At 29.9% G+C, this 26,740-nt stretch overlaps 2 protein-coding genes across 7 annotated transcripts in view; one reads left to right on the top strand and one right to left on the bottom strand.

The window, feature by feature from the left end:
* LOC132910676 (trace amine-associated receptor 9) overlaps window positions 1–13,776 on the top strand; it is a 98,810-nt gene extending 85,034 nt beyond the window's left edge. For all 6 annotated transcript variants that reach the window (XM_060966534.1, XM_060966537.1, XM_060966536.1 and 3 more), the window contains 3 exons: window positions 1,216–1,315; window positions 11,241–11,369; window positions 12,404–13,776. In XM_060966534.1, coding sequence (XP_060822517.1) covers window positions 1,216–1,315; window positions 11,241–11,368 — 228 coding nt within the window. In that variant the 3' untranslated portion in view covers window position 11,369; window positions 12,404–13,776. The remainder of the gene's footprint in view (window positions 1–1,215; window positions 1,316–11,240; window positions 11,370–12,403) is intronic.
* Window positions 13,777–18,086: 4,310 nt separating this feature from the next.
* Window positions 18,087–26,740, bottom strand: part of LOC132910661 (leishmanolysin-like peptidase) — a 214,361-nt gene continuing 205,707 nt past the window's right edge. The window contains exons 9-15 of the mRNA XM_060966497.1: window positions 25,344–25,569; window positions 24,785–24,978; window positions 24,431–24,563; window positions 24,143–24,302; window positions 23,710–23,876; window positions 23,359–23,478; window positions 18,087–23,025 (exon numbers count right to left, since the gene is read on the bottom strand). Coding sequence (XP_060822480.1) covers window positions 22,870–23,025; window positions 23,359–23,478; window positions 23,710–23,876; window positions 24,143–24,302; window positions 24,431–24,563; window positions 24,785–24,978; window positions 25,344–25,569 — 1,156 coding nt within the window. The 3' untranslated portion in view covers window positions 18,087–22,869. The remainder of the gene's footprint in view (window positions 23,026–23,358; window positions 23,479–23,709; window positions 23,877–24,142; window positions 24,303–24,430; window positions 24,564–24,784; window positions 24,979–25,343; window positions 25,570–26,740) is intronic.

The raw sequence follows: 26,740 nt of genomic DNA, 5'->3' as shown, positions 1-26,740 counted from the left end.
TGTTCATCTTTAATAGTGGAATACTGCATTTTCTAGGGCCTCTCTTAGTAGTATTTTGTACTCCTGAGGGTGAACAATGTACTCTCGAACAAAATGTTTCCCTGTAGGAACATTTGTCCATCAAGGGTTGGATATATCACGTGCTCGTGTTCCGGTCAATGGTAATTAGCAAATCCACTAATCCACAATGTTCATTTACGTGTGTGCACAATTCTCTATCTGAAGAATACAATTTGTACTACCATAATCGTTTCGAAATTCTAAACGAGATACTAAACAGTTTTGCTAATATGATGATAAAATAAAGTTAATAAAATGAAAATTTTAATTTCACTTCTCGGAAGTAATATAGATGCCTTTTTATAAAAATACATAATTTAAAGTTTCGTTTTAAATATAATTTGATTTGGGAGAAATTGAAGTTTCAACTTCACGAGGCAAACTAAAGTTTCAAACAATTTTCTGCTTATATTTTCCAATACTCGGTTCAATGAACAATTAACTGCACCTATATTTGATATTAAGTAAGTTTAAGTTAAATCCATTATTCAAAAGCGTGGTTTAATAATTCCCATGTTGAGCGTTAACGAGTCCCTAAATGTGCTTGATAATTTGATCAAGGAAGACGAATATCACAGGTTATAACATTTTCTTTACTTCAAAGAAAAGAAATCGCGATAGTCGATACTTACATTGCCTGATCTTCAGCCATATTAACCTTTGTTGGCGAATTCACACAGAAAACTTCATGCATTATTGAAGAAGTTTCAGTATTTTACTTCGACCATTCAGAACATATCTGAACTGTGAGACTCGAATATAAAATATTATGGTTTTTAAACGTTCTGGAATTGATCGGGGCATCATGTTCCAATTATATAAATTGCATCGACGTTATCAATTATCTGTTATAATAAATCTGAATAAAAGACTTAAATTTTTCAACTTCATAAACTTATGTTACAAAACAGCGATACGATAGAAAACAGAATTTTAAAACCATAAATTTCAATAAAATTGCAATGAAATATTTTAATCATAAATCATTAAATTTTAATTCAATTCTTGTAATTATAGATACAATACAACATAATACATTGCAATATAGTTAATTTCTTTTCAATGTTTAACATTAATTTTCTTCTCTATTCTTCTCTAATTTAGCATTTTTGATGGAGCGTATCACTGATTTGAATTTTCCTTGTTTATACGCAGGTACTTTGTAGGCCAAAACCGTTGGGACCGAAACAGCATTGTTGCGCTACTAGCACAGGTGGTCTTGATGTTTGCAGTATGGGAGGAGTTGACTTATCAGGTATGTGGGAGCTTCAATTTAATAGAGAATATAATTTGATAGTAGCAAAACTATATCTATATAATGTTATGTCGACACATTGCAAGTGAAAATAATTTTTCTAACAAGGAAGCGTTGGTTGTATTAATTTAAAAATACTTCGATAGATTAAGTAAATGCATATTTATTAAAGATCTCTGATGACGTGAAACTTTATTGAAAGGGAAATGGTTTAGTTTAAAAACTATTTTATTTCCTCCCTAATAGAATTTCAATTTTAAATGTCTTAAGATATTACCAAAACATTTTTCATACAACAAACATTCTCCGTAATTATACAGTTTATTTCGGTCATAAATATCTACAGTAAAGTGGATGTAAATGTACAATCGTAAAGGACGTTTATAGAATCTCGTATTGCCGTATGAATGGAGCCATTCACGGAGGAAGCTAGAAATTTTGGTCAGTGGAACTTCATTTATTGAAACAAAATTTCGGTACCCAATTAAACGAACTCCTATCAGCTGAATAAGCAAATATAAATTTCAGTTTCTATTATTTAATGAGAAATTATACTGATAGAATTATGCGATTATAGGAATTCTCCAGTTACATGAAATGTTTAGCCCCAAAGGGTTCAAATAAATGGGCTTCTACTGTAACGTATATTTCAAAGACGAAATTACAAGCTACAACTACAGTAAAGATTTATTACATTCTTTCATTTATAGTCATGTTACGCAATTTGCTTTTTATATCACTGTATCGCTTGTACAAGGTGATATTTGTAGCTTTTGTTTGTAGCGATATACTGTTTCCAGCTTTTTCTCATCCGACGTACTACTCTTTTTTACTTTCCTCTAGTTTAACGTAATAGAATTTACCCCTCAACGACCTTGAATAGACAATTACTATTCTATTTACAGTAGAGTTTACGGATATTGAGCAATTAGGGTCTTTTGTTGAATAACGATCAAGGAGATAAAGTGCTCTTCCTGCTTTTCTCTATTCAACGTGTGCTTTAACATTTCTCATCTAACATTGAAATAAACTCCTCCCAAAGAAGATAAAAATAAGCACGTTTTGGGATAAGAATTATTCTATTAAATATTCAAAATCGTGTTACTGTATTCTTAAGAATTTATAAAGGAAGCTTTCATAATCATTCTAGTTTACGTAAATGAAATAAATGGAAAATATTTACAAAATACACAATATTTCCAACAAAATACGTTATCCGTTTAGGGTCTTACACGATTATTCGTGTAAAGTGTCCAACTTTAAGCGGCTGCTTAAAACTGCTTTCTGTAAATTACACCAGCATCCGTCATTTGCATATCTCATGTATCCACTGGACGTAAGTACAGAAATTTAGGTGCGTCTCCTGTGCCATTTAATTTATCAACACATAAGTCTACACACGGACAAACGAAGTATTTTAATAATACAGTGAATTTTATTCTTTACGTTACGATATCATTCCTGAAAGCTATCATTCAAATGAGTCATGTTGATCGTACCGTGAATGAAATTTCACACCAGTATACCTGTTTTATTTTACGGTATAGCAAAATCAAATAAGTGAAATTAAACGCTTTACTGTTGTTCCGTATCGAACAAGAATCATTTGCGTATTGAAATAAAATTCGCACGGGATAAAGTTTAAAAACTAATAAATGAAATTGTTTTGATTTTAGTGTTAACATTCGAAATATTAATATCAATTATTTCGCACTCTGTGAATTCCTGGCTAAACTGTTTCTGTAGATCTGTACGCCACGTGTTTATTCGGAAAACGGCATTTAAGTCACGTGTATGTAATTGCCCGCCGAGTGACAAATATTCAGCATCCGTTGAATGCAAAATATGTAAACCATGTCCTATATGAAATGCGGATGAACATTCGACATCTTCGAGTTTCTAAATATTCTCTAATAATCTCCAAATAATTAATTGTATATTGAAGAGTTACTTGAAAGAATAGAGCATAAAATCGTAATAAAAAACTTGTATAATAAATATATCTACCTATTTATACATTATACAGTATTATACTTTTAATTTTAATAAAGCTGGCAAGTCAGGTGTCAACGTAAAGCAGCAGGCGTCTTATATTTTCTATTATGAGAGTTTTTAATTTTGAACACGTCGTAACGCAAAAATTAAGGTAGCATGGATATGCAGATTCCATAGCGTAGAGTGTAAGTGAACGATAACAATGGATAAGATAATGAATATTGCACGCACGCACTTGGCCAAGCATGGAATCATACAGCGGAAGACTGAGAATCTTTGAAAAGTCAGATTCTTTTCACGACATTGAGTATTTCATGAATGATTAATGAATGTAATAAAAACTTTCTACCAGGATTATTCATTCATGGGATTGTCATTAAGGAAGGTTGTCACGATAAAAAATTGTCCAGTTGATTTTATGACAGAAATTATACATTACATTGTAATTAAGTATCTTTTTCTAGTGTAATTAAATATCTTTTCGTATTTCGTACAAAATCACCTGTAGGTTTAGTATTTTTACTTCACTTTATTTATTTAAAGTCGTATCCATCTCTGAGGGCTATTAGCGGCTATTTAGAATTTTATTAATCCTTATTATAATTTAGTTTATTCGAAATTGTCTGAACCAGTCGTACATTTCCATTCTTGCAAGGACTACAACTAAACTTGGCTTCTTTCTAGTTAGCACGTGCGCCGTAATAGCTCCTCCTATAAAGAAAACTTTTATGAGGATGATATTTACCGGATTCTTTAAAAGTTATAACTTTCACCCATTTACCTGCGTAAATTGACAAGCTTAATAGGAATGTTGAATAACTATTCACATTATAAGTTTCAACAGAAAAGTTAGTTATGAATACTGGTATCTGTATAGTGCGTTATCTTCGCATGGATTATTACATTGTGATGAAAAAGGAATACACGTCAATATTTTTGATAAGCCGTATGAAGCTCTGGCGACGAACCATTCTCCTGACAATTTAGTTTGCAGATCGCGATCGTTTTTTGTTCCGTCACACAAACTTTCAAATCTTTTTAATCGGGAAGTTTATCTGAAACAATCGGAAACGATCTTTGCGCGTAGATGTAACTCTCAATCTGCATGAAAACCAACGGTTCCGTCATTTCGGACGTTGAAGTTGAAATAGATGTAGCTTGGTAATCGATGGAAATAAAAGCAAGAAAAAACAGAAAATATCGGAACTCTTTTCATTCGTGAAAGAAGACTGTTTCAATCATTGGTTTATTATTATCCTTGGATAAGAAATTAAAGATACGTAAAATTAAAATGTCTGTCTCAGTATTCTAAAGAATAAGATTAATATTCCTTTAAAGAAAAAATTATAGTACTGTATAAAACCTATTTAAATATACAAATTGATATATGTTTACTTTTTATGAAAGAAATTAAAATTGTTCTATAAAAAGAAACCTTTAATTCAACATTATAATCGCTAAAATTTTTGGAAGAAATAAACTTTTTTTTAAGCAATTTGTGCTAAAGTATGCCAAATAGACAAATATCGTTATAAAATAAAATTGGCAAAATAATTTTATCTACAGATTCCATTTTTTACTTATATTGTATAAACATTCGCAGTTTGCTAACAATAACCTTTAACAATAACTTCATTATAATTGATTCGATTGTGACCAATCAATGAAAGAAGATATTTAAATAATGACTCTTTTTTTATTTAATTTCTTGTTAAGCGTGAAAGATAAATACGATGCAACTATATGATGCTAAGAAATGGCAGCACATTCCATATATTTAATGTTTTCATAATTTTCACCTTAACAAATCTGCCCATATTTTATCTTTTAAGAACACTGTTGTATAGTACGATGTATTACCCCGGCATAAAATGTTAAGAGAAAAAATTTCGTTTAACTACGTACTTATACTACGTTCATAGTAACCAGAAATATAAAATGAGCGTAAATTAATGCGACAGAAAGATGAAACATAATTCAGTGGTCGTAATAGGTGTATACAGACTGTAACCATTTCCATAACACCGTAGGTAATAACTTTAATAAAAATTGAAAATAAAAATAAAAATAAAATTCCCAAAATGTGGCGATAAAAAGACATACGTCGTTAATTAAATAAATCTTATACATACAAAGCAACGATATTTGACGTTCTTACGTCTACGAGCGAACTTATTGCACAATCTGATATATCTTTCGCATAATACTCGAAATCTTCTTTCAGATAGTTCATTTGATATAGTCTTTGGTATGGAAGTTGGTGCTGCAAATTTGTTTATTCATGCGTCAGCTAAATCAACATAATCTCCATCTTCCATTCAATCTCCGCTTTATAAATCCTATTTCAGTTTTTTGGCTTTTTCCATTTCTCCGCTGGTCTGAATATCTGCATTTCCTTTCGCAAATCGCGGAAGTAATACGCAAAGCCATCTGCTCTGTCTAGAAAGAGAAAAAGATTAAACCTCTTTTCATCTGTAAAAATAACTTTTCGCCATTCCTCTCTCCAATGAATCCGTTATTGTGAGAACTGTTGCTAAACACCTGATGCTTCTGCTACTTGCCTCGCATACGAAGAAAGATTCGAGAGTTTTGTTGAAATAGCACCTTCGCCACGAGAAATTATTGCGACGGTCCGTGCTATTCCTTTTGCCGCGCGTTTCCAGGCTTTTTAATAAATCGCGAATTAGTTTACAGCTCCACGAGGGAAGTTTTTAATCGCAAAGGAAATATGTGTTAGCGACTACGAATTTCTGGGGATTTTTTTCAAAAGAAATTAGGCCACGGCTATTTTCCCTTCGTACAATTTATGATAATTTCTTTCATAACCGTGCACAATTTATTCGGAACCTGGCGTATTTGTGGTTCTTCCAGGCTTTCAATCGTGTTTTTATCAGCACGTTGTGCTCTGTTCCGGCGTTTCGTGAATATATTTCTGAAAATAAATTAATATTAAAAATAATGAAATTTCCAATGCGACTATTTGTGGACTGGCTTGAAGATTTTTAATGATTTGGAAAGAAGCGAGTTGGAACGTTCACGGAAGCTGAACGTACTAATAAAAGCAAGGTTGAACCATGCAAAACCATACATATATATGTTATCGGATCATCCTGAAAATTTAAAATATAATATTTTTCATATGTTTGTGGCTAAAAAAAGCATGCTTGTGAATATGACCAAATTAAATGTTCGAGTGGTCCGTTCATTAAACACTTTCTTAAACAACGAAAATACTTTATGTTCTCAAAACTTCTGAATAACGCTCAATGATGTTCAAACGCAGCGACAAAATCGTTTCATTTTCGCATAAAACAATATCATTGTATTTAAAATTCATTCAACTCAATAATCGATGAATTCGTGCGTATGAAAGTGTTCATGGCACTGAATGGCATTTTAAATTTATAGACGTTTTGTATTTTACCACAGAGCGTTTTTACATATACGGCATAAATCTGTCTGTACCGTTAACCTCTTCATTTAGCGCATTCAAAATTGCTTTACATACACATTCATGCGATTTGGACTTATTTCTACAATATTTATGACGAATTCTTAGTTATTTTTAATTTTCCAAGTTTTCCAAGAATTAATGTTTACGTAATTTCTAATGTTTAATTAATTAGCTGCGCATATATAGATATTGTTCATAAATATTGTTTATTGTTAATAAATAATTGTCTGTTCTTATCTAAAGATATGTCGCATATTCAAAAGTAACGTAATTATTATTTTCGTGTTCGTAATTTATCGCCAAGTTAATTAATTCGAAATTACTAATTTCATTGTTTGCGATATCGTATCGCATTTAAATAGTAGAGCTTTCGTGTACTCAAACCCACAATATGAAACATTCAATTATGATAGTTTTGATACTGCATCGATATTCAAATCCATACACAGTAATTCTACATACACGTATGCGAGCACTATTGCAATTCATGTTTACAGGTATGAAAATAAAAATTCATTTGGCGCGAAACAAACAGAATTTCTAAAATGAAGTTTGCCTCGCTAATAGACAATAATAAGTATGACATAATAATGGTAATGATTAATTTAAGAAATATATTATATTAAGTATTTCAGAAAAGTAAGTTGCTAACAGCGTTTCTACATGTTTTACGGCTGTAGGTATTAAGCATAAAAGTTTAAATTAAAGGTTACAAGAAACATGAAATTTAATGGAATTTGAATTAAAAGTTAGAAAAATAAAAATTGATAAAGTTTTATATAGTTCACTTTTTCTTCTTCAAAGAGATTTCGATTTATTTCTTGTTGTATTTAAACTGATATATTAATTATCTGTATTTTAACTGTTTTAATAATTGCAGCATATGCGACAGCATATATATATTCTCAAAGCTCAATTTATTGTTAACGTTTAGTTAGTAATATAGAAACTCCGTGACTCAGAATCAGTTTTAAATACATAAACGTCTGCATTGAATAATGCATTTTATGGAAAAGACATCCATGTTCGGTGGTTAAATGGAACTGATTGTTATCAGACCGCTGTAAATCTTCGTTTATGGACGGTGCACGAGAGAACACAGTCAACTCCAGTAATGGATGCTATTAAAAGGCTGGCTCATGTTACTGTAATTAGCTCGAAACATTGATCACATTAAAGCGCTCTTGATTCTTTAAAAAAGATTAGAGTCTGTAACAGTCTAACATTCTTTCATCTATAATTTATTTGAACACCTAAAAATTTGAATCTCTTCCCTTTTGTTAAAAACTACGTAATTTATGTTATTGAATTAAGTAACAAGAAAATTACCTATATCTTTGAACATCACAAAATAATACTCTTTTGTTTGTTATAAATATTGTAAGAATGAAATATACTATAAATTATATATATGTGTGTGTGTGTGTCTATTTAACGCTAAATGTAATATTGCTGTTTTAATTTTGTTAACATAATCAAAATTGTTTCGTTATTTTGTTTTACATATAGCATATTATGAAATGTATCATATTTAGCATGAAATGAAACATAAATAATATAATTTTATTGATATAACATTTACAAAATATTTCAAATTTTTTATTTAATTTATTACGGTAAATATTAAATATTAATTTATACACAGCTATCGCGTCAAAATTATTTCTAGATCTCATTTTAGATGAACATTATGAAAATAATAATGTATTCCACTTGTAGTTTCATAAACATGAATATATAAATACATTCAATGTATGAATCATGTCACAGGAATAAACACAAATAAATGTTATCCGCATTAATTCCACGCGAATAATCATCTACACAGAAGATATCTGCAAAATTTATTGCAGTTCTATAAAATGCCGTAAGATGCATAAATATAAATTTGTATAACCTTGATAGTTTTCCAATAAAACGTGATATTCACATTTTCAGATAATATTGAACAGTTCTCGATAAATCATGCGGGAAAGCAAATAATGCGTATAGAACAAGGCTATAACTTTATTCGTCTGACATATCTGCGAAACTTTCCTAAACAGAAAGCATATACATAGTTCTTATAAGTTATTTATTATCTCTTATGAATACTTTCTGAGAGAAATAATTTTGAATATATCGTTGCATTAATTCAGTAATAAAACATGAATCATTATACAATAATAATAAATCTTTTAAATAAAGAGACTCTTCACAGGGAGAGATAATTAGTCTTTGTACGCTCGAATATGTTCTACATACACATCAAGTTCCACTAAAATTCAAAATTTTTAGTTGTGTGACGTTGCTTGTTAGCCGCCTGAGTTTCATCATGGTATAGGAAAATGTTTGAAACTGTTTTTCATTTTTAATTGTCCAACTTACCAATTGAATTCTACTCGTTAGCACCGGGACACAAATAATTCCTCGTTTTAATAGCGAATTACCACACCCACATACTATTATCAGTATGTCATTCTAACCCTGATGAAGCTGTCCGCAATGCCGACGAAACGTCAGAACATGTCCCCCAAAGAGAGAACGTGTCCTTACACCACGAATTCTCAATTTTAGTGATCGTGATAATCATCGAATGGGATCATAAGAATTATTTTGTGTTGAGGTTATTAGATGTGTAAACAAAGGAACGCGTGGATAAATTGTAAAGTAGAAAATATATTTTAATACAGAAGTGTAAATACAAGAAGGAATATAATTTGAGCTGGTCCAGATCCGCACCCTAGCAGTGTTACCCTATGACTTAGGTCATCGCCTGTCTATTGTTTATGGTCTGCTTTCGTCCCAGTCTTTTGTCTATACGCTGTCGATGGCTTCAGTGCTTGAGAAAACTAAAAGACCAGATGTAGAGCGAAATATGCTATTTTACAAAAATATCCAGACAGATAAGTAGACAAAAATCACATTTCTACAGTCTCGTTATATCAAACTGTTATGTAAATATGTCGCGAGGATTTTATTTAGCTGCCGAAGTAACTTTTAACTTCTTCGCATAGAATATTCTAACTTTATACGATATTCGATGAAATTTTAATTTAGTAAGAAAAACCTTGTTATAGGACGTATGGAGACTTTCGTGACTGATCGTATGTCATTTACCATTTCAATTGCTCAATTACAACTATTATGCTACTTTCGCAAGATCTGTTCGTCGTACGAATTCCTCTTAATATCATTGTCCACTTTTGTTTCTCGTATATGAAGAAAGTAAATCTTCGTGTATGATTCTCGTTGAAAAAACCAGGGATTTGTATATTTCAGAGTTCAAAAGATCGTTTAATCAAACCGAACTATCAACTCACCGCTGAAAAGTTTGCTCTACGAGTCTGGTAAAATACGCCTGACTCGTGCACGCACCACTGGTCCCAGATATCGCTCTTTCATCTTGCTTTTATTTTATTTCGGTTATCGTACACAGTCGTGTGTACAGACGGTTGAAAAATTTTATCCTTTTTAAGTACGGATAATGTATCGTGCGACAGATGCAATTCAATTCGAATTTTACGACATCGTAAATTCTACTTGTTCGTTGAACTCGGTATCGCTCGTCACATTTTTTACGTTTGAATGGTCTCACGTGTTTCCCAATGTTCTCGCGGCAATTTAATGCGCTCTGGAACGTTTTGCTAATTTGTATTCCAGGTTGATGAATTAATTAAGATGTCCTATTTGAGACACTCGGAGAATACACAGGTTGGTCCGTAACTCGTGGCACGAATATGGTCAGGAAGATTCCTCGACGATATATACGGGCTCGAAATAAGACAAAAATGAAAGATAAACGAAATTGTCTCGGAAACATGATTTTTGAGAAAACTGAATTGGAAAAATGACGTGAATTTACTTAGTTTCTAGCTAGACAGGAGTAGGTGATCGACAGAAAAATTATTCTACGAAAATAAGTCGAAAATGTAGGATTAAATCCTTTCTATATCTTATAAGTATCGCTCATTTTGTAAACACCCTGTATATCTATCACGGATTGAAATTGTTCAGGAAGTGATTGAGGTATCGTACATACACTGTAACTAGAGTTAGCGAAATCGCGTCGATATAAAACTTTTATTTCAATTGAATTGGATGATATTGAAATCGTATTATCACTGTACGAGATGAAGAAATATTGCTTTTATATTTGACGTTGCCGGAATTGATATAAATATAATATATAAATATGAATATGAAACGTCTTGGTCCGAGCGGAAACGCGTTACCGTTCCATATCTGAAATAACAATCTAATATAATATAAATATGTAATAATAATAATAACAATAATGTAAATCAATTTTTACAATACTTCGAAAGAGAATACTATATGTATATTCATGTACAATAATCTGACGTACCGATCGATTGTGGAAAATTTCTCTTAATTTAGAAAGCAGAATTACATTGTTCTATTGGTGAACAGATATATAAGTTGTGTAATAGTATTATAATTTGTTACATGTTATTTCGATACGATGGTTTGCAGGTTTAGAGCGTTGCTCAATAGACCGATTTTCGATGGCTCGGTGTTCCTCTTCGTCATTAGCCAATACACCGCCACCACTTCCTTGGGAAACCGGACATGTCCTACATAATGACGCTACGCCTACGTGAGGTATGCACATGGTATTTAATATACACGCATTCTCTCATATAGTGCACATGACTACAATCTACAACAAGGACAATAAACTTGTTTTAATGTAATAATAAAACACAGATAGCAAGAAGACGAAGTTATCAAATGATGTAGTACGAAGTCAGACTAATTCAGAATACAAAGTTTCATTTAACTTCGAGTTTCTAGACAATTTTGAGATTCTGTTAACGAGCTTACTTACTACTGTAAAGTAGAATATCGAATTGACGTTAATGTGTTCGTACAAATGATGGTACCAACTGGTTATAGTTTAAGGGTTCCGTTGAACTTCGATCCTCAAGTTGTGGAAATTCTACATTTGCGTATACTTATTCCTGAGACAGACGTAGAATTAGATACCTAGTTGAATAATCCCGCATTCGGTATGTAACAATAAAATTCGCTAAAAACACGAAGGACATCAATCTTAGTGGAAGGTAGTTTTTAAGTAAATGTTTCAATGAAATATTTACTTAAAAAAAAAGAAATACTGAAAAATAAATAGCAAATTGTTAAGGTTATTGGGTGTATGTAGATACAAATGAACGCGCGGATAAATTGTAAGGTAGAAAATATATATATATTGAATATTAAAGTGAAAGTACAAAGTGTGGAATACAATGTGAGCTGGTCCAGATCCGCACGCTAGTAGTGTTACCCTATGACTGAAAACCCTGAAGCCGACGTCGCCTATCTACTGTTTATAGTTTGCCTCCGACGCAGTCTTTTGTCTATGCGCTGTCGATGGCTTCAGTGCTTGAGAAAAATTAAATTAAATAGTAATAGTTCTTCTGCAAACTTGTGAACTCTTTTAAAGGAAGAAAAATAGGATTGAGGAAGAGAAACTGGATTAAAGGAACGCAACAGGGTTGAACTCAACATATGCAGCGTGGAAAAATGTTCTTTTATATCAGTTTGCCTCTGAAACAATTCACTCTGTTACTCGCTATACGCCAAAAATATTGTATCTCACTAAAATGATACGATTAATTAGAATTTTATATTTGCAGTTAGGGATGCCGCCACGCAAACGGAGGACTTAGGATCTCCAACGCATGCTAGTTAGTATAGCGTGGCGGCAGAATGGCACCCCGTGATTCACTACGCTGGAATTGAACAGTCATCGCATCGCCAGTATTTCCGAAATAACTCGTCTTCATCGATAATGGAATATTCGTTGCAGGAAGAAAGGATGCGGCACGAATACTCTGCGCAAATCCAACGTAATCGCCGATATTATTTGGAAAATATGCGCTTCAAAAGCGTGCCGGATTTGATTCGAGACCTCGAATCCAGTTAACGTATTTATCTGAAATAAACACGTTATCGAAGATAGGCATAACGTGCGATAAATAACGATACAGAATTGATGTTCGTCGACGAACACAGTACGATTTCCTATTAATCAAAGATTTAAGACTTTTTATTATAGATTAACGATATTTAACCGAAAGATGCAAGGCGTACTGTCTTGGAAGTTAAGAATACGATTTTTCATAATTTGAATTAAAATGTAAGTACATGTCTGTAGTATTAAAATATAAAATATAATAATAAACTTAAGCGAATTATATAAAATTATTATATAGTTTCAATGCTTCTCTATGATTTCAGAGTAAAAGCAAAAGATTCCTTGGTATCACTAACGATTAGTGTTCATTAATAATTAGTGCATCATTAACGACTGTCTGTTATACGGTATCGTTTCAGTTTAAAGGCATTTCGCTGAAATATATGCCTGTAATTTTTTGCCGAAATACCATATATTTATAATAACCGCACAAATTATAGGTATAAAATAGTATTTAAGAAGTTGCAATAATTACTATATTTAATTTACCTGTTATAATGTTTCTCTTCTTTTTTAAACTATACTGTTATAATAATTGAATAAAGCAATTGTTTTAGAAAAGTTTATCAAATATGGAGCAACTTAAATTGGATATTTATGTAGATAGGTATGTATAGCCTTATATTAATTTGATTGATATTTACCATATTTGTTATGTTTGTTTATTGTTATATAGGTCCAAGTATTGGATCACGTGCAACATTTCTTTAGGAATATTAAAATTTAACTTTTCCTAGAGTACTAACAGTATTCTATTGTACTACACATTATATTATATATTTTAAATCTGGTACAATAATACAAATATATTTTCTCCACATATTGTCGTGGTTATTAAAATTATTATAGTTATTGTTGTCGTTACTGTTGTTACTATTACTATGCATCGTGCGGCAATAAATTGTAATCTTCTGACCATGTGAATAGAGTGTGTTTTCAACGCATAGAAGTAGCCATTCGTGAACAAAATTTGACTATATAAAAGACAAAAAAGTGATAAGAATTAAATGAAGAAAATGGCAGATATGAATACTTTACAATTGTTATATCATTTACAAAATAGACGATTCAGGGACTGTAATATAAGCTTGAGAAATTGTTATTAATAAACGTCTCTTCACAAAACAAAATTCCTAGATCATAAACATAACCGTATGATGTTGGATAGAAAGATAATAGTATCTCTGTGTATGTCAATATTATATCCAGCAACGCAACGCTGTATACTGTATAATATAAGTATTTTATAAGCAAATGAAGAGTGATGAGAAGAAATTATCATAAAATTTGCAAAATTGCACATAGACACAGTTTAGTGTTTGGTTGACAGATATGCTGTAACTAAATAAAGAAGATCAATGTAATGTACTTTCGTTTTTAGTTTTAATTATTGTATAAATTTATATGAAACAAATCGGCAAATCTTATTAACTGGACATCTTGTACATTTTACATTATTTTTAATTTCTAGTACAAAAGTTTATTTTTATCTGAATATTATATTGAACAATTAGTAGATAAACTTACTGAAGATATTCACTTGGACTCTAAGATTAACTTGGAAATTTACTATAATATTTCCTGTAGGTATTTATAAAAGTAATTATAAATACTTGTTGTTGTAACACAAGTTGTACACGTAGTAAAGTAGAAATCGTACCATGTTGTACAATATTACACTAATTGTATACATTTTTAACAACCTTTTTTCAACTTTAAATTCATTTGCAACATGATATTTGTAGATTATATATACATAAATGTCAATATATGTACATGTATACATGTACGCTATTTATGCAATGTATTCCAAATGCGTTATGATAATGCAAAATTTAATACATCGTACGATGGTCTACTTCTTCGTTAAGTTTCTAAGCTGTTTGTGAGTGTTAGTATTTTTATACTAAACGTAACACTTGTTTAGTGCTTATAATGTAACATTTTTATATAAACTTTGTTCACACAAACCAGATTGATCGAGTTATTTGAGTTTATGTTTGAATTTATAAAAGTCAAGTTATAATTTGAAGTTTGTTTCGGTTGTTTGCTCAAATTACTAAAATTGCAATTGGTACTCCTTTCAAAGAGAGCAACTTGCAACTTAAGATACTCAAGGAACTTGTTTTCAAAACTTGAAGGGATATTTTAAAACATATTAATAAAATAACAAATTTGTAGTAACGTATTTAAAATTACTAAGTTATAAAAAATTGAATTGGAGTAACTTGGCTAGTCTACACGAGGCTTCAGATCTACATTATGTCTCATTATTTATTTCTTCCTTTCAGTATGTACCATACAACGCATTTGTTCATAAATTTTATTAGGTACCGCGTGGATGCAACATTTTCTCTTTTTATTCGTTAAACAATTACCGATAACTGCTTGATTTTACGTACAATACAAATGGAGAACGTAACAGCTACCGCATTTAACTAGGAATATTTTAGTGAACAAAATATTGCAAAAGAAATAACCGTACGATGTACATTAATCTTCCAATATGCTACGATACATCAACGTATGTAAGGTTGAATTGGTGTTGTTAATGTTGAGAGATGATAAGAGCGAAACACTGCCTGTTGGCTTGCCAACAACGTGAAAGCTCCTGTATACCGATGAAATGAAACATTTGACGTTGCCTCGAGCACAAATAGCTCCTTATCAAATAGGGCACAAATCATTTTTGTATCGAATAAGCGAACGCGTATCAATTTTAAGTACTCAGAACTTAGTGTAGGAACGACTAGTGAAACGCTAAAATGCCAGTTAGATAAAACATTTCTAATAGCGAGAATAATGATTTTTTAGTCATCAATTTACTAAAATGATTGCCTTAACTGAAGGAATTTTTTGTGTATTGGTAACAGAGACATATTACATTGTAACCGATCTATACCGGGGAAGAAATTTAATTACATTTCTTAGATTTTTTATTTTGACGTTAGAACTTTTTAAATTCAATGGAAACATAATTTGTGATACTCTTAATTTATTTTAATAAAACGTATTGTAGTATTTTCAATTTAAAAGCAGATTTATTATTTTAGCTTTCATTAAATTATTGCATTTTGTACTCTCTTATTTTATTTATTATAGTATTTATTATCATCTAAATATTAATTATTTATTCATTCATATGCATACTTATAATAACATATTGTTATTATTATTATTATTATTATATTAAAAATATTGGAACTACGTTAAAGTAGCATTTTATCTATAAATTGTTATGTAATTGGAATATAATAGCTATGACTTCCTCAATATAAATTGATGAGATTGTCAAGTGAACGCATGCGATTGTTGACTAACATGTATGAATATATGTGCGTAACTTGTACAAATATAAGTATATATGCTATGATTTTTCTTATAGTAATAACAAGAAAATTTCTAACAGTTATATAATAACAAAGAAAAAGTGATTGCAAGCCGATAAATACTTTCATTGTCAGTATTATATGATATACACTGCACTATTGTTCACGAGTTTCATGACGTTGAATCATGCGAGAAGTGAAAAAAGTAATATTTCACATAAAAATAAATGAAAAATGACAGGAAACAGTAAAATAGATCGTTGATATATAATATAATTCTTGGAATATGTATAAAGATGAATAAATTGTCATTAACTGTAACTCATTGTTCTCTATTTATTGATAGTATTTTATTTCGTGTTTTATAAAATTTCATAAATCCATTTTGTTTTTATTTAGCACTTAAATAACATTGCCATATCCTGAAATCTTTCATAGCAATAATGTCTACCCGTTTAATAATTTTATTAAAAATTTTCTAAACTCGTACGTGATTAAACTTATGGATAATAGTGCAAGTATATAACAGATACATTATCGACTATTATAATAATATATTATATATATTATATATATTATTATATATATTGCCAGAATGACATTGATTAGAATTAATAAATTCAATGGAACTAGATTAATTTTAACGAAGGATAAAATGGTCGACCGACAAATATTAGCTACTAAATTATTTTCGCTTTAATATTACATAGAGATATTGTTCAAACGCCTATTAATACTTATTTCGTATTGTGTGATAAATATTAACGTCCCGTAATTATAATATTTCATTAGATACTCACGAAACATACTCATGTACTGAAGAGTAAAGGAATATTTTTTCCAACATTATATTAAATTATGTGTGATTTTCAACAAGTTTCAACGTATGGGTTGAATGAGACTGTTTTCACTACGATTACAGATTGTATGAATTATACAATATATATAGAAAGTATTTCAACATCTACTTTTTATTGCAATGTCGTAACTTGACGCAAATATTGGTACTTTTAAACATAGATGATAATTCTTTTTTTTATCTCATATAACTAAATATCTCATTAATAGTAAATATGGAAGTATATTATTTAATTGTTTAAAATATACAAAATTCCACAATATATAAGTAGTAGAAAGACTTGAAACATTTATAAAATCGATACATTAAATTGATGCATATAAATGAATAAATGAATAGTAGGATACTTCGCTTCTGTTCATAAAGTTTCATAAAGTCTAAATGGATATTTCATATTTTCCCTGGGAAACAATTTTGTTATATATGGATATAACAAATTTCTGGATTTCGACAATTATTATCCTATTATTAATAGATACATTGTATCTGAATATTTAATATTGGGGGCAAAATATTAAATATTTTTTGGTGATTGACTGCAATTAGTTTATTCGTAAGATCACAGATGAACATTTGTTTAACTACCAAGCTTTACTCTTCTTAATTATTTCACCAACATATGTACTAATATTTGCATTGGATGCATAACTTATAACAAAAATCAATGATGTATAAATACTTTTTATATTCACTGTATATATATATTCATGAGAAATATGTATTTGTCAATAAACAATCAATTAGTATGTTATGTCGATGAGTTGAGTTGTACATACATTTATAATATCATAAAATATATACATATATATAAATATATATATATATATATATACATATATATAAATATATATATATATATAAATATAAATATATATACATATATATATATATATGATAATAAGAAAATTATGTATAAGGAGTTTATGAACTCTAATAAGTATTTGCATGATGCAATTAAGAAAACAGTAAACATTTGATTGTATTATTTGACACCTTTTTTCTTAATTAATATCCAGATTGTTAAATAGCAAATATGTTATGACTTTTTTGGCTTTTACATAAAGTTTAAGAAATATAAAGTAATGCAACATCGAGTTACTTGGCATTGTTATTAAAGTTGTTTAAAGGATAGTAATTATTTCAAATGCAAGCTATTCTTGATATGATTTTTATTTAAATAATATTACAAATTTTCACGCATAGGTCCATTATGATTTGGTTGACTGACTTTTTAAAACTGTTCATTTAACTTTTCATGACACGTATTTAACGAAATTGAAAAGTATGAAGAATTTATAAAGAAATACATATTGATGAATTTCAGAATTAATGATCTAAGCATGTTTTCACTAAAACGATAAACAAATAATAATATATCATTAATAGAACTACATTACATAATTCTTTAGTGATGATTTGATAGGATATTATACTCTATAATGGAATAATATTCCAAGATAAAAATAGTATAAAATACACAGTAGAAAAGTACAAATAGAAGGGACATTTGTAATCCATGTAACGCATTGAACGAATAAACTCACATATTGGTTCACATTCGAGATCGGATTTAATTAATTAGTTTTAAAATATTCGTCTCATATTAAAATTTTTTATGAACGAATTTTTTATAAGTCCCTTTTTTGTAATTAAATTACAATTCGATTTGATGATATACAAACAGTAAGAATCCTTATATAACAATAATATAGGAAACAATATTGAATCCCAATAAACATACACGTTATTTCCTTATAATCATGGCACACTTACATAACGATAGGCTTAAATCAATGAAATTATATTACAGTACATTCGATGCAACATGTAAAATAATACATAAATTTTATAACATGTAAATTTGAAAAGGAAGACACTTTAAAAAAGAGACACAGGATAGACTAAAATATAAATCAATTTTCTGAATAATATTGTCTTTTGCTCCTATCATAAAGGTACATTTTCTACGCGTCTCATCGTACATACAATGTTACGTGCTTTGATTTCTACTGCTGCTTAGAATCCTTTATGACATAATTCGTTTACCCTTTCTCAATATCTTCTACGTTATCATAATTTCTATCGTAGCTTCTTACTTGACCGTAAAATTTCGTTTTGTGCGAAATATCTTTCTTTTCTCTTCCCTGTCTTCTGAACAGACACGTATTTCACACAGAAGGTAAGAACGTTTCGTAATTTGAAAATAGAGTGGCGCATTTACAATTAAAGCGGTTGATTGCAGAGGATAAATGTGATAAGTCTTCTTTTGCAGATTTCCTCCCCAAAATAATAAAATAATTAATAGAATCTATAACATCCACGATACTTTGTACAAAATTAATGACATTTCCAATATTACAACAATCGATATGTCCTTTCAGGAGGATAAACAAAATACAAATTTAATTCAAGAAACAGATTTAAAAATGTCCTTCGTAACTCAAACTGTTACTTTATTTTACACGTACAAATGAAATGGTTTTATTATTTTAAGATTGCTATTGTACTAAAAAGACAAGAAACTAAAAAAATGTGACTTATACATATATCACGTTCTTCCCCTGTACTTTTCTTTTGTCGCATACAACAATCTACTTCTATATTAGATAATCAGATAAAGATTTTACAGCGGTATTTCTAACTTTTAATAAATTTTATGGTACATGTATCTTATAGAGATCCTGTGAACTCTCTCACACGTAGTATATGCTTTCACATTCTTTCATAATAATTATTAATTGGGCCTTGTAATGTTATTAAAACATATTTAGTCTCGTTCTGCATTATTTATATAATATACCGCACTTAACATTCATTATGTTAGAAAAGCGTAAATTTGTTATTCAGTCGTTAGGTGTTGTTATTATACACCGAACAACGGTACTATTTTCTTAACACACAATATCGTTTAATTTAATTCTTTCATAGCGATATTTTATTTGATAGCTTTGAAGATGCAATTTTTAATAACAGAAAGAGCTCGATCCTTTCTCGCCTTTCATTAAGAACAATGAATATTTTTGTATTTCTCAATTAACTAGCTACAATCGATTCATTATTAACAATATTTATTTACGAAAGTTAATGAAATGATCATATCTGAGTTAAATTTTTATTTAAAGAATTTTTCTAGAGAAAAAGAAATAGTAAAAATTCTTTTTCAATTTGAAAATAAATTTATTCTACAGAATACATATACAGAATACGTTTTTTCAAATTGAACATCGATATGAAAGAATTAATATGATGATCTTAAAAATTGGGCAAAAAGTAATAAGCTAAATAATTTCACAATTATGTTACAAATTGTTAAATACATCAAATGGAATTTTATTATAATAATTTCTGAAATTATCGTTACTTGCTTTGGAATGTATAGGAAAACAATTACTAAGTTTCACCACATTAATACTGCCACAATTGCAGTTTCGAGAAAAATAATTTGATAGATAAGTACACTTTGCATAATCTCTTCTGTAAACTGTGAAAGCTTTTAACGTGATGAAGCAATATATCTACAAGTATATTAACTTTCTAAGTCTTTTGTAATTAATTATTTAATAATTTACATGTTATTAATTGTTCTGAACTTGAAATCTTTTGCAATGGAATGTTAAAATTTCTTTGTAACGTGTACAAAATGTTCATGTTTCATGCATAGATATAATATAAAGAAACAATTCGCATAATTGCTTTCTCGTGAATATATGTTCTTTCATGTTCATAAAAATTCTTCTGTTTTCTTATTTATTAAATATATAGTCGTAAAATATTTACAGCTTATTCTCTAGCGCTTATTTCTTAGAAATGTCATTTACGTTTATTGATATTTTTATAAACGCACAGCACTTTCAGAACAACCTACCGAGATGTTCCTATTTCTTGCTGAATTCTCCCAATACCTTTCCTATACTTAAGGATATGATATTTATTATAATCTAACTATAAAAACAAAACTCGTATCATCTCTCTTTAATTGTACAAAAATTAAATTCGTTTTTCAGTGTCGCCCAATTCTTTAGGTATTGCAAATGCGATCAAACGAATTCAAATGCAGGAATAGAAAATAAACAACAAATATACAGATATGTATGTATAATACTAATTATCAAATTTGAAATTTATATTAGAAGTTCGATGTTAAACAACATATCTTTGCTTTGTAATAACACTTTGTAATAACATGTCTAAGCTTTGTAATAACAGTTGAACGTTTTTATAATTTGTAATTGAAATTATTTCCGAGGTAACAATAAGAAATTATAGCAAGGAGTTTATCGTTTAACCCTTATTCACTTCTTGATGTAAAATGTACTACAATTGCATGGTTTTTACATAAAAAATGGTTAAATAAAAGAGTATAAAATATTCCGTGAAGGATTTTATATTATAGCATTAATTACTACCACAAAGTACATAAAATATATAAATGTACCAAAACTTAGATACTTTAAGAAATACAACTGTGTATTTATATTACAAGCTTTTAAAAATGATTGAATGTTACCATACAATAACAGTCATCTTATCTCATAAAAAAATTGGTTAAAATTCAATTTATGTAACTCTGCATTCATAAAAAAGACTATGGTTGCTGTATTATACTTGTACTTCTAAATTAACAATAAAATATATTTCTTGTGAATACATAAAAGATGAATAAGGGTTATCAAGATATTTTACACATATTACTAAATAATAACATAACTAAAGCTGTTATATAAATGAAAACAGGTAATATATTGGCACTTATACAAATATTTTGATACTTTCAGATGTAATCATTCGTCTCTATTTAATACTAACTGACATTGAATGACTGTTATTAACAATTCATAAAAGAAGCAAAATTCCTAGATACTACACAGTACATTCAATGTGAAAAACCGTGATGTTCGTAGAAAAAGACGATAACAAAATGGGCGGCATAATTATCGTAAGTAATTATATATGTATAGGATGATCCATTTTTATCTCTATGTAATTTTATCTCAGAATGTATGTTAAATCGAGAGAAATTTTGTAGTCTTTAGGATCTTAAAGGATTTCTATTATCAGTTTTTTTCAATAAAGAAAAAGAACAACGTGATAAAATATATTTAATTATATGAACATTTTTAGAAGTCAAAAGTAATTAACTATCCAAAACTCTGACAAATTCGGAGCTTAATATATGCAACTACACTGTGTCTAAAATACAGTAGGTCATAGTTGGAAGTATTATATAACATATTCATACACATATAACATATAAATTTTATATTCTTAAAATCCTACGAAGAGTAAATGAGAACAATAAGATTAAATGCTGAAAAGAGTTGGTTAATATCATATAAAATTGCAGTAATGTTCTTGAATGAACATCTTATCTATAGAGTCACATTTATCCATTACTCTCACTTCCTTATATTGTTGCTTTTTATGTTAAGAAATATAGATTTTGTTAACTCTTGAAATCCTTCAATTCTTTGCAATTCAACATATTTTCTGGGATAAACAGACACATCAAAAATAAATCATCCTTTACATATTTATTACTATTGGCACTTAAAAAAATGCCTTGTCAAAATTTATCACTGTAATTATAAATATGTTTGCCATAAATGGAAAATACGAAATACCGTGAACATTAACCGTACGCGCGTGTCGAACCTCTAAATTCGTACTTCTATATATTTTTATACGTCCAGAAATATAAAAATTATCGAGGAAATATTTCTTTTTACAATAAACTATTAAAATAGAATTGTCACCTCGGTTGATATTCGTATTATGAAACTATTACTTGGTTCCAAACATACTTCTATGTCGTTAAACAAACACTTCGCATTTCGTAATTAAGAAGCGCTTTTTACACGACATTCTGATAGTACGTTATTATAATTCCTCGGTCTAATTCTAATATTGATAAAAATATTACCTAGATCAGATGACACATCATCTAAAAACAAAGAAGTAAATTGAAACAACAAATATTGGGAAATTTGTAAGTGTCCCTGCGGACGCACAATACAAAATGTCTCTGTGATAATACGTCGCAGGTGGATGTTCATCTCCTGGCTTACAGTATTCGTGTTTTTCTTTTAGTTCCGCCTGTAAAAAAGAGACACATGAGGTATATACATATATTTAGTCTCTTTTAGTTGTAGGAAAGAGTTGCTCTACTTAAGGGATTAAGTATAATTGTTAAGGACGGTAACTGGGATGGTAAATTTTACTATACTAGAAATAATTGAGACCAGGAATATGTTTATTAGACATTTCCTATTTAGAGTGACATCTCAAATCAATTTGTAAAATTTCGTTTGTTCATAGAACATTTTGCACAAGTAAATTAAAAAAAAAATTATTTTCTCTAATTTGTAAAATATATTTTGAGTTTAGGTGTGTAATATATCCTTCATCTGGCATAACATTCCTTCTTACCTGACAGATATCTTTACATGGAGGACAAATTAGAGCTCCTTTATGAAGCCAACCATTTTGTATTATTCTGATAGTTATTTCTTGACCAGCATGATAACACGTGTATGTGTAATTTGCAACCTGTATAATAAAATATGTTGAAGAGGATATAATTTATCGATCTTATAGTATTAAATATTGTTATGAATATTTAACAGCCACAGTATAAAAAGTTAAAGCCAAGTGTATCGCGATAGAAAATTGGAAGACCATCGATTTTTATGGTAGCTTATGATGAAAACGACGTTGACCGCGGCTGGCGTATGTTAATAACAATATATAACAAAATAAAAGTAGGTCTATGTCACTGACCATTATATGTAGTCTACCAGCTTCACATTTATACTGATAACATCCGGAACCCCAATGCTGCCATTGCCGAGCTTGTTTGCAAGCCCTTTCTTCCCACATTTGGTTTGTATGATCGAAGCATCTTGAATGTGGGCCATACTTTTCCAGAGCAAAATTTTTATCTGGATCTGTTCAGAATTAATTCAATTAATAAAATTAATATATTCTATTATATACTATACTATTTATGAATACTATTTATTCAACGTTACGTTATGAAAATTAACAACAAGCAGAACGTTTTAAAACGACAGCTTCTATTTTCATCTTAAACTTGAATATTTACGTAATTCGTTAAAATTTGTATTAATTCGAAAAATAACTTTAACAAAGGCTGATGTTTCCTATATTATAGCAGAATAGAAGTTCCATTATCATTTGCGATACAACTTACGAGGATTATTCTCTTCGTAGAGACAATGAGAGCCTCTAACTACTATATTTCGAGCTCTCCATGTGAACTCCTGAATGTACGGACAATAATCTGCCAGAGATACTGAACCACCATAATATTGTTCCTCTCCAGCTGGTACGTGCGGTATAGAGTCAAAGTTCTAAGAAACAAAAGATCGATACAATACTATCTTGCATCCGTAAAAAATATACTCCATAGTTAGAGTAATATTTTATTTAAAAAAAGAAAAATTGCAAAAAGGACGATTAAACGTAAGCAATTTCATACCTGGTACTTTTTAGGCAGAGGCAGAGGATATTTAATTAGATTACACAACGCCACCGAACTTCGGTCATCGGTACATTCGGTTTGCAACGGATCCTGTTTTACTTTGTTACAAAAGGGATGAATAGACTTCCCTCTAAAAAACAATAATCTGTTACATCAAAAATATTTAGTGTCTGATCATGTAAATACCTATAGGATAATGTTTTTTCATTTTTACATAGCATATAGTTTGTGTTTATAATATTCAATGTTTAATTATATTTATGAACTATTAAATGTTTTATAATATTTCTAGGTGGAATTATTCCATTAATTGTGAAGACGTATAATTAAACACAACGTAAAAATACATACGATAGTCGCGAAGATTTCGAAGATATCCATTCCTTGCACGACTTCATCGAAAAATCGCAGCCAAGATTTTTCCCCCAACCCAGTTCTTGAGCCATTGAATAATTTGCACTGTACCATCCAGTGTCTTCCATAAGGGCGAGGGTTATTCTCGAATAAACGGGATTTTGCGTATGTGTTCCTGTCATTGCTTCGTTCTGAAATAATACAACGACAAAAGTATTACAAATCGATATAAATTTGATCTTTTGTAAACAAATTAAATTTATTCCAGCATTACATAAATCAAATATAATTAGCCAGATGATTTCTTTAATTGTGGTTTAACGTTACAAAAAAAAAATATTATTCTAGATAACAATCGTAAAGACACAGTATATGAAAGTACAGTACACTGAACACTGAAACACACAATTTGAAAAGTACACAGTATACTGAAAATTGTACAATTCTAATATTTATAAAGCTGATTAAATTTTTTTAAGATTAAAAGTACATTAATTATTGATTTCCTATGATTCGTTGTTTGTTGTTTTTATGATTCACGTTAAACGTAATTTACCTCAAAGACTCGTTTTTCCCAATGCGTCAGTGCCGTGCCATCCTCCCCCTGATCTTCTAATTCCGCACCTTCTAGTTCTGGACAATTGAAGTGAGCCTGAGCCTCGGCACGAACCCTCGGCGTGACTATCATCTGCATCGACCTTTCCACGTAACCACCGTGTACCTGCCAATATCGTCTAACGACCGTTTTGATCGTGTTTTCACTCCACTGATGCGTTTGTAATCTATATGCATATAACAGGATTAGCTAGTATTATCAGTAAAAAATTCATCGACACTGTAGCAAAATGATACAAGATACAACGATACAACAAGGTATTTGAAATAAACATAAATATCATAATTTCTATGATCAGTCTGCCTATGCTTAATGGGCAAATTATATTTTTATATTACAGACATTTATTTCACCCATTAAATATCATGACGAACACATTATATTACATATATGTCGGAGATGAAATGACATCGGGGCCTTTCTTTTGGAATGTTTGGGAAGGTCCCCCATACTTTAGTCCAGACTTTTTATTATAGCCGTACCTAAATAATAAAAAATGAGAAATAGCTGTTTATGATTCAATCAATCATGTTTGCCCGAGGTTTATGATAGTGGGCTTGGGCTCGAAGTGACATAACAGGTCACTGAACGTAGCCAAGGTCACGGGAGGGACGTGTACCTAACAGAGGTACGAAATAATTAAATAACTCTCCTTAAAAACAAAGATTGACCCAAGAGATACAGAGAAGTACGGAGAGGAATACATAAGGGCAGTTCCACTTGGATTGATTCTCAATCCCATAAGTCCGACTAGTCCAGTGAATAAGCACGTCAAGTCCCAAATCGCAATCGTCATCCCGTCGACCGTGCATTCGTTATCGAACCTAAATTCATCGTCATCGACATCTCGATTATTCAATCACCGCTATCACTTGTTAACCTTTGTAATACATTCGCTTCAATAAATATCATCTGGTATACAACAACGATGGCCAACTCATAGGAAGATTCATTATACGCCCCGCATTTCAATGCCAACCCGACATATAATTATAATAATAATATATATATTTCTACGTGTTACATGTTTTTCGTTCTGTGTACTTTTGCATCATTAAATTTCCCACAGATGCAAGGAAAGACATCGACAATGTGTTAATTAATTTTGTATTATGTCAGATATTTAAGATTTAAGATATTATTGAAGATTCTACTTATGAGAAAAACTATATTTTCCCGAAGCAAATGTTTTTTCGAAACGTCGTTGGATCTATCAGTAGAAACGGTTGTGTCGTGAACCTAGAGGGTAGTATTCGTCATGTTGTAATGTTTAACGGGTTCTCATACTTCCATAATCGCGTAGTCTATCTTTTCTAAAAAAGAAAAATACATCTCTC

Source organism: Bombus pascuorum, chromosome 9, assembly GCF_905332965.1.
Source record: "Bombus pascuorum chromosome 9, iyBomPasc1.1, whole genome shotgun sequence".
Classification (NCBI taxonomy): domain Eukaryota; kingdom Metazoa; phylum Arthropoda; class Insecta; order Hymenoptera; family Apidae; genus Bombus; species Bombus pascuorum.
Note: the sequence above shows the minus strand (reverse complement) of the source record. Positions and strands in the feature narration are given on the sequence as shown.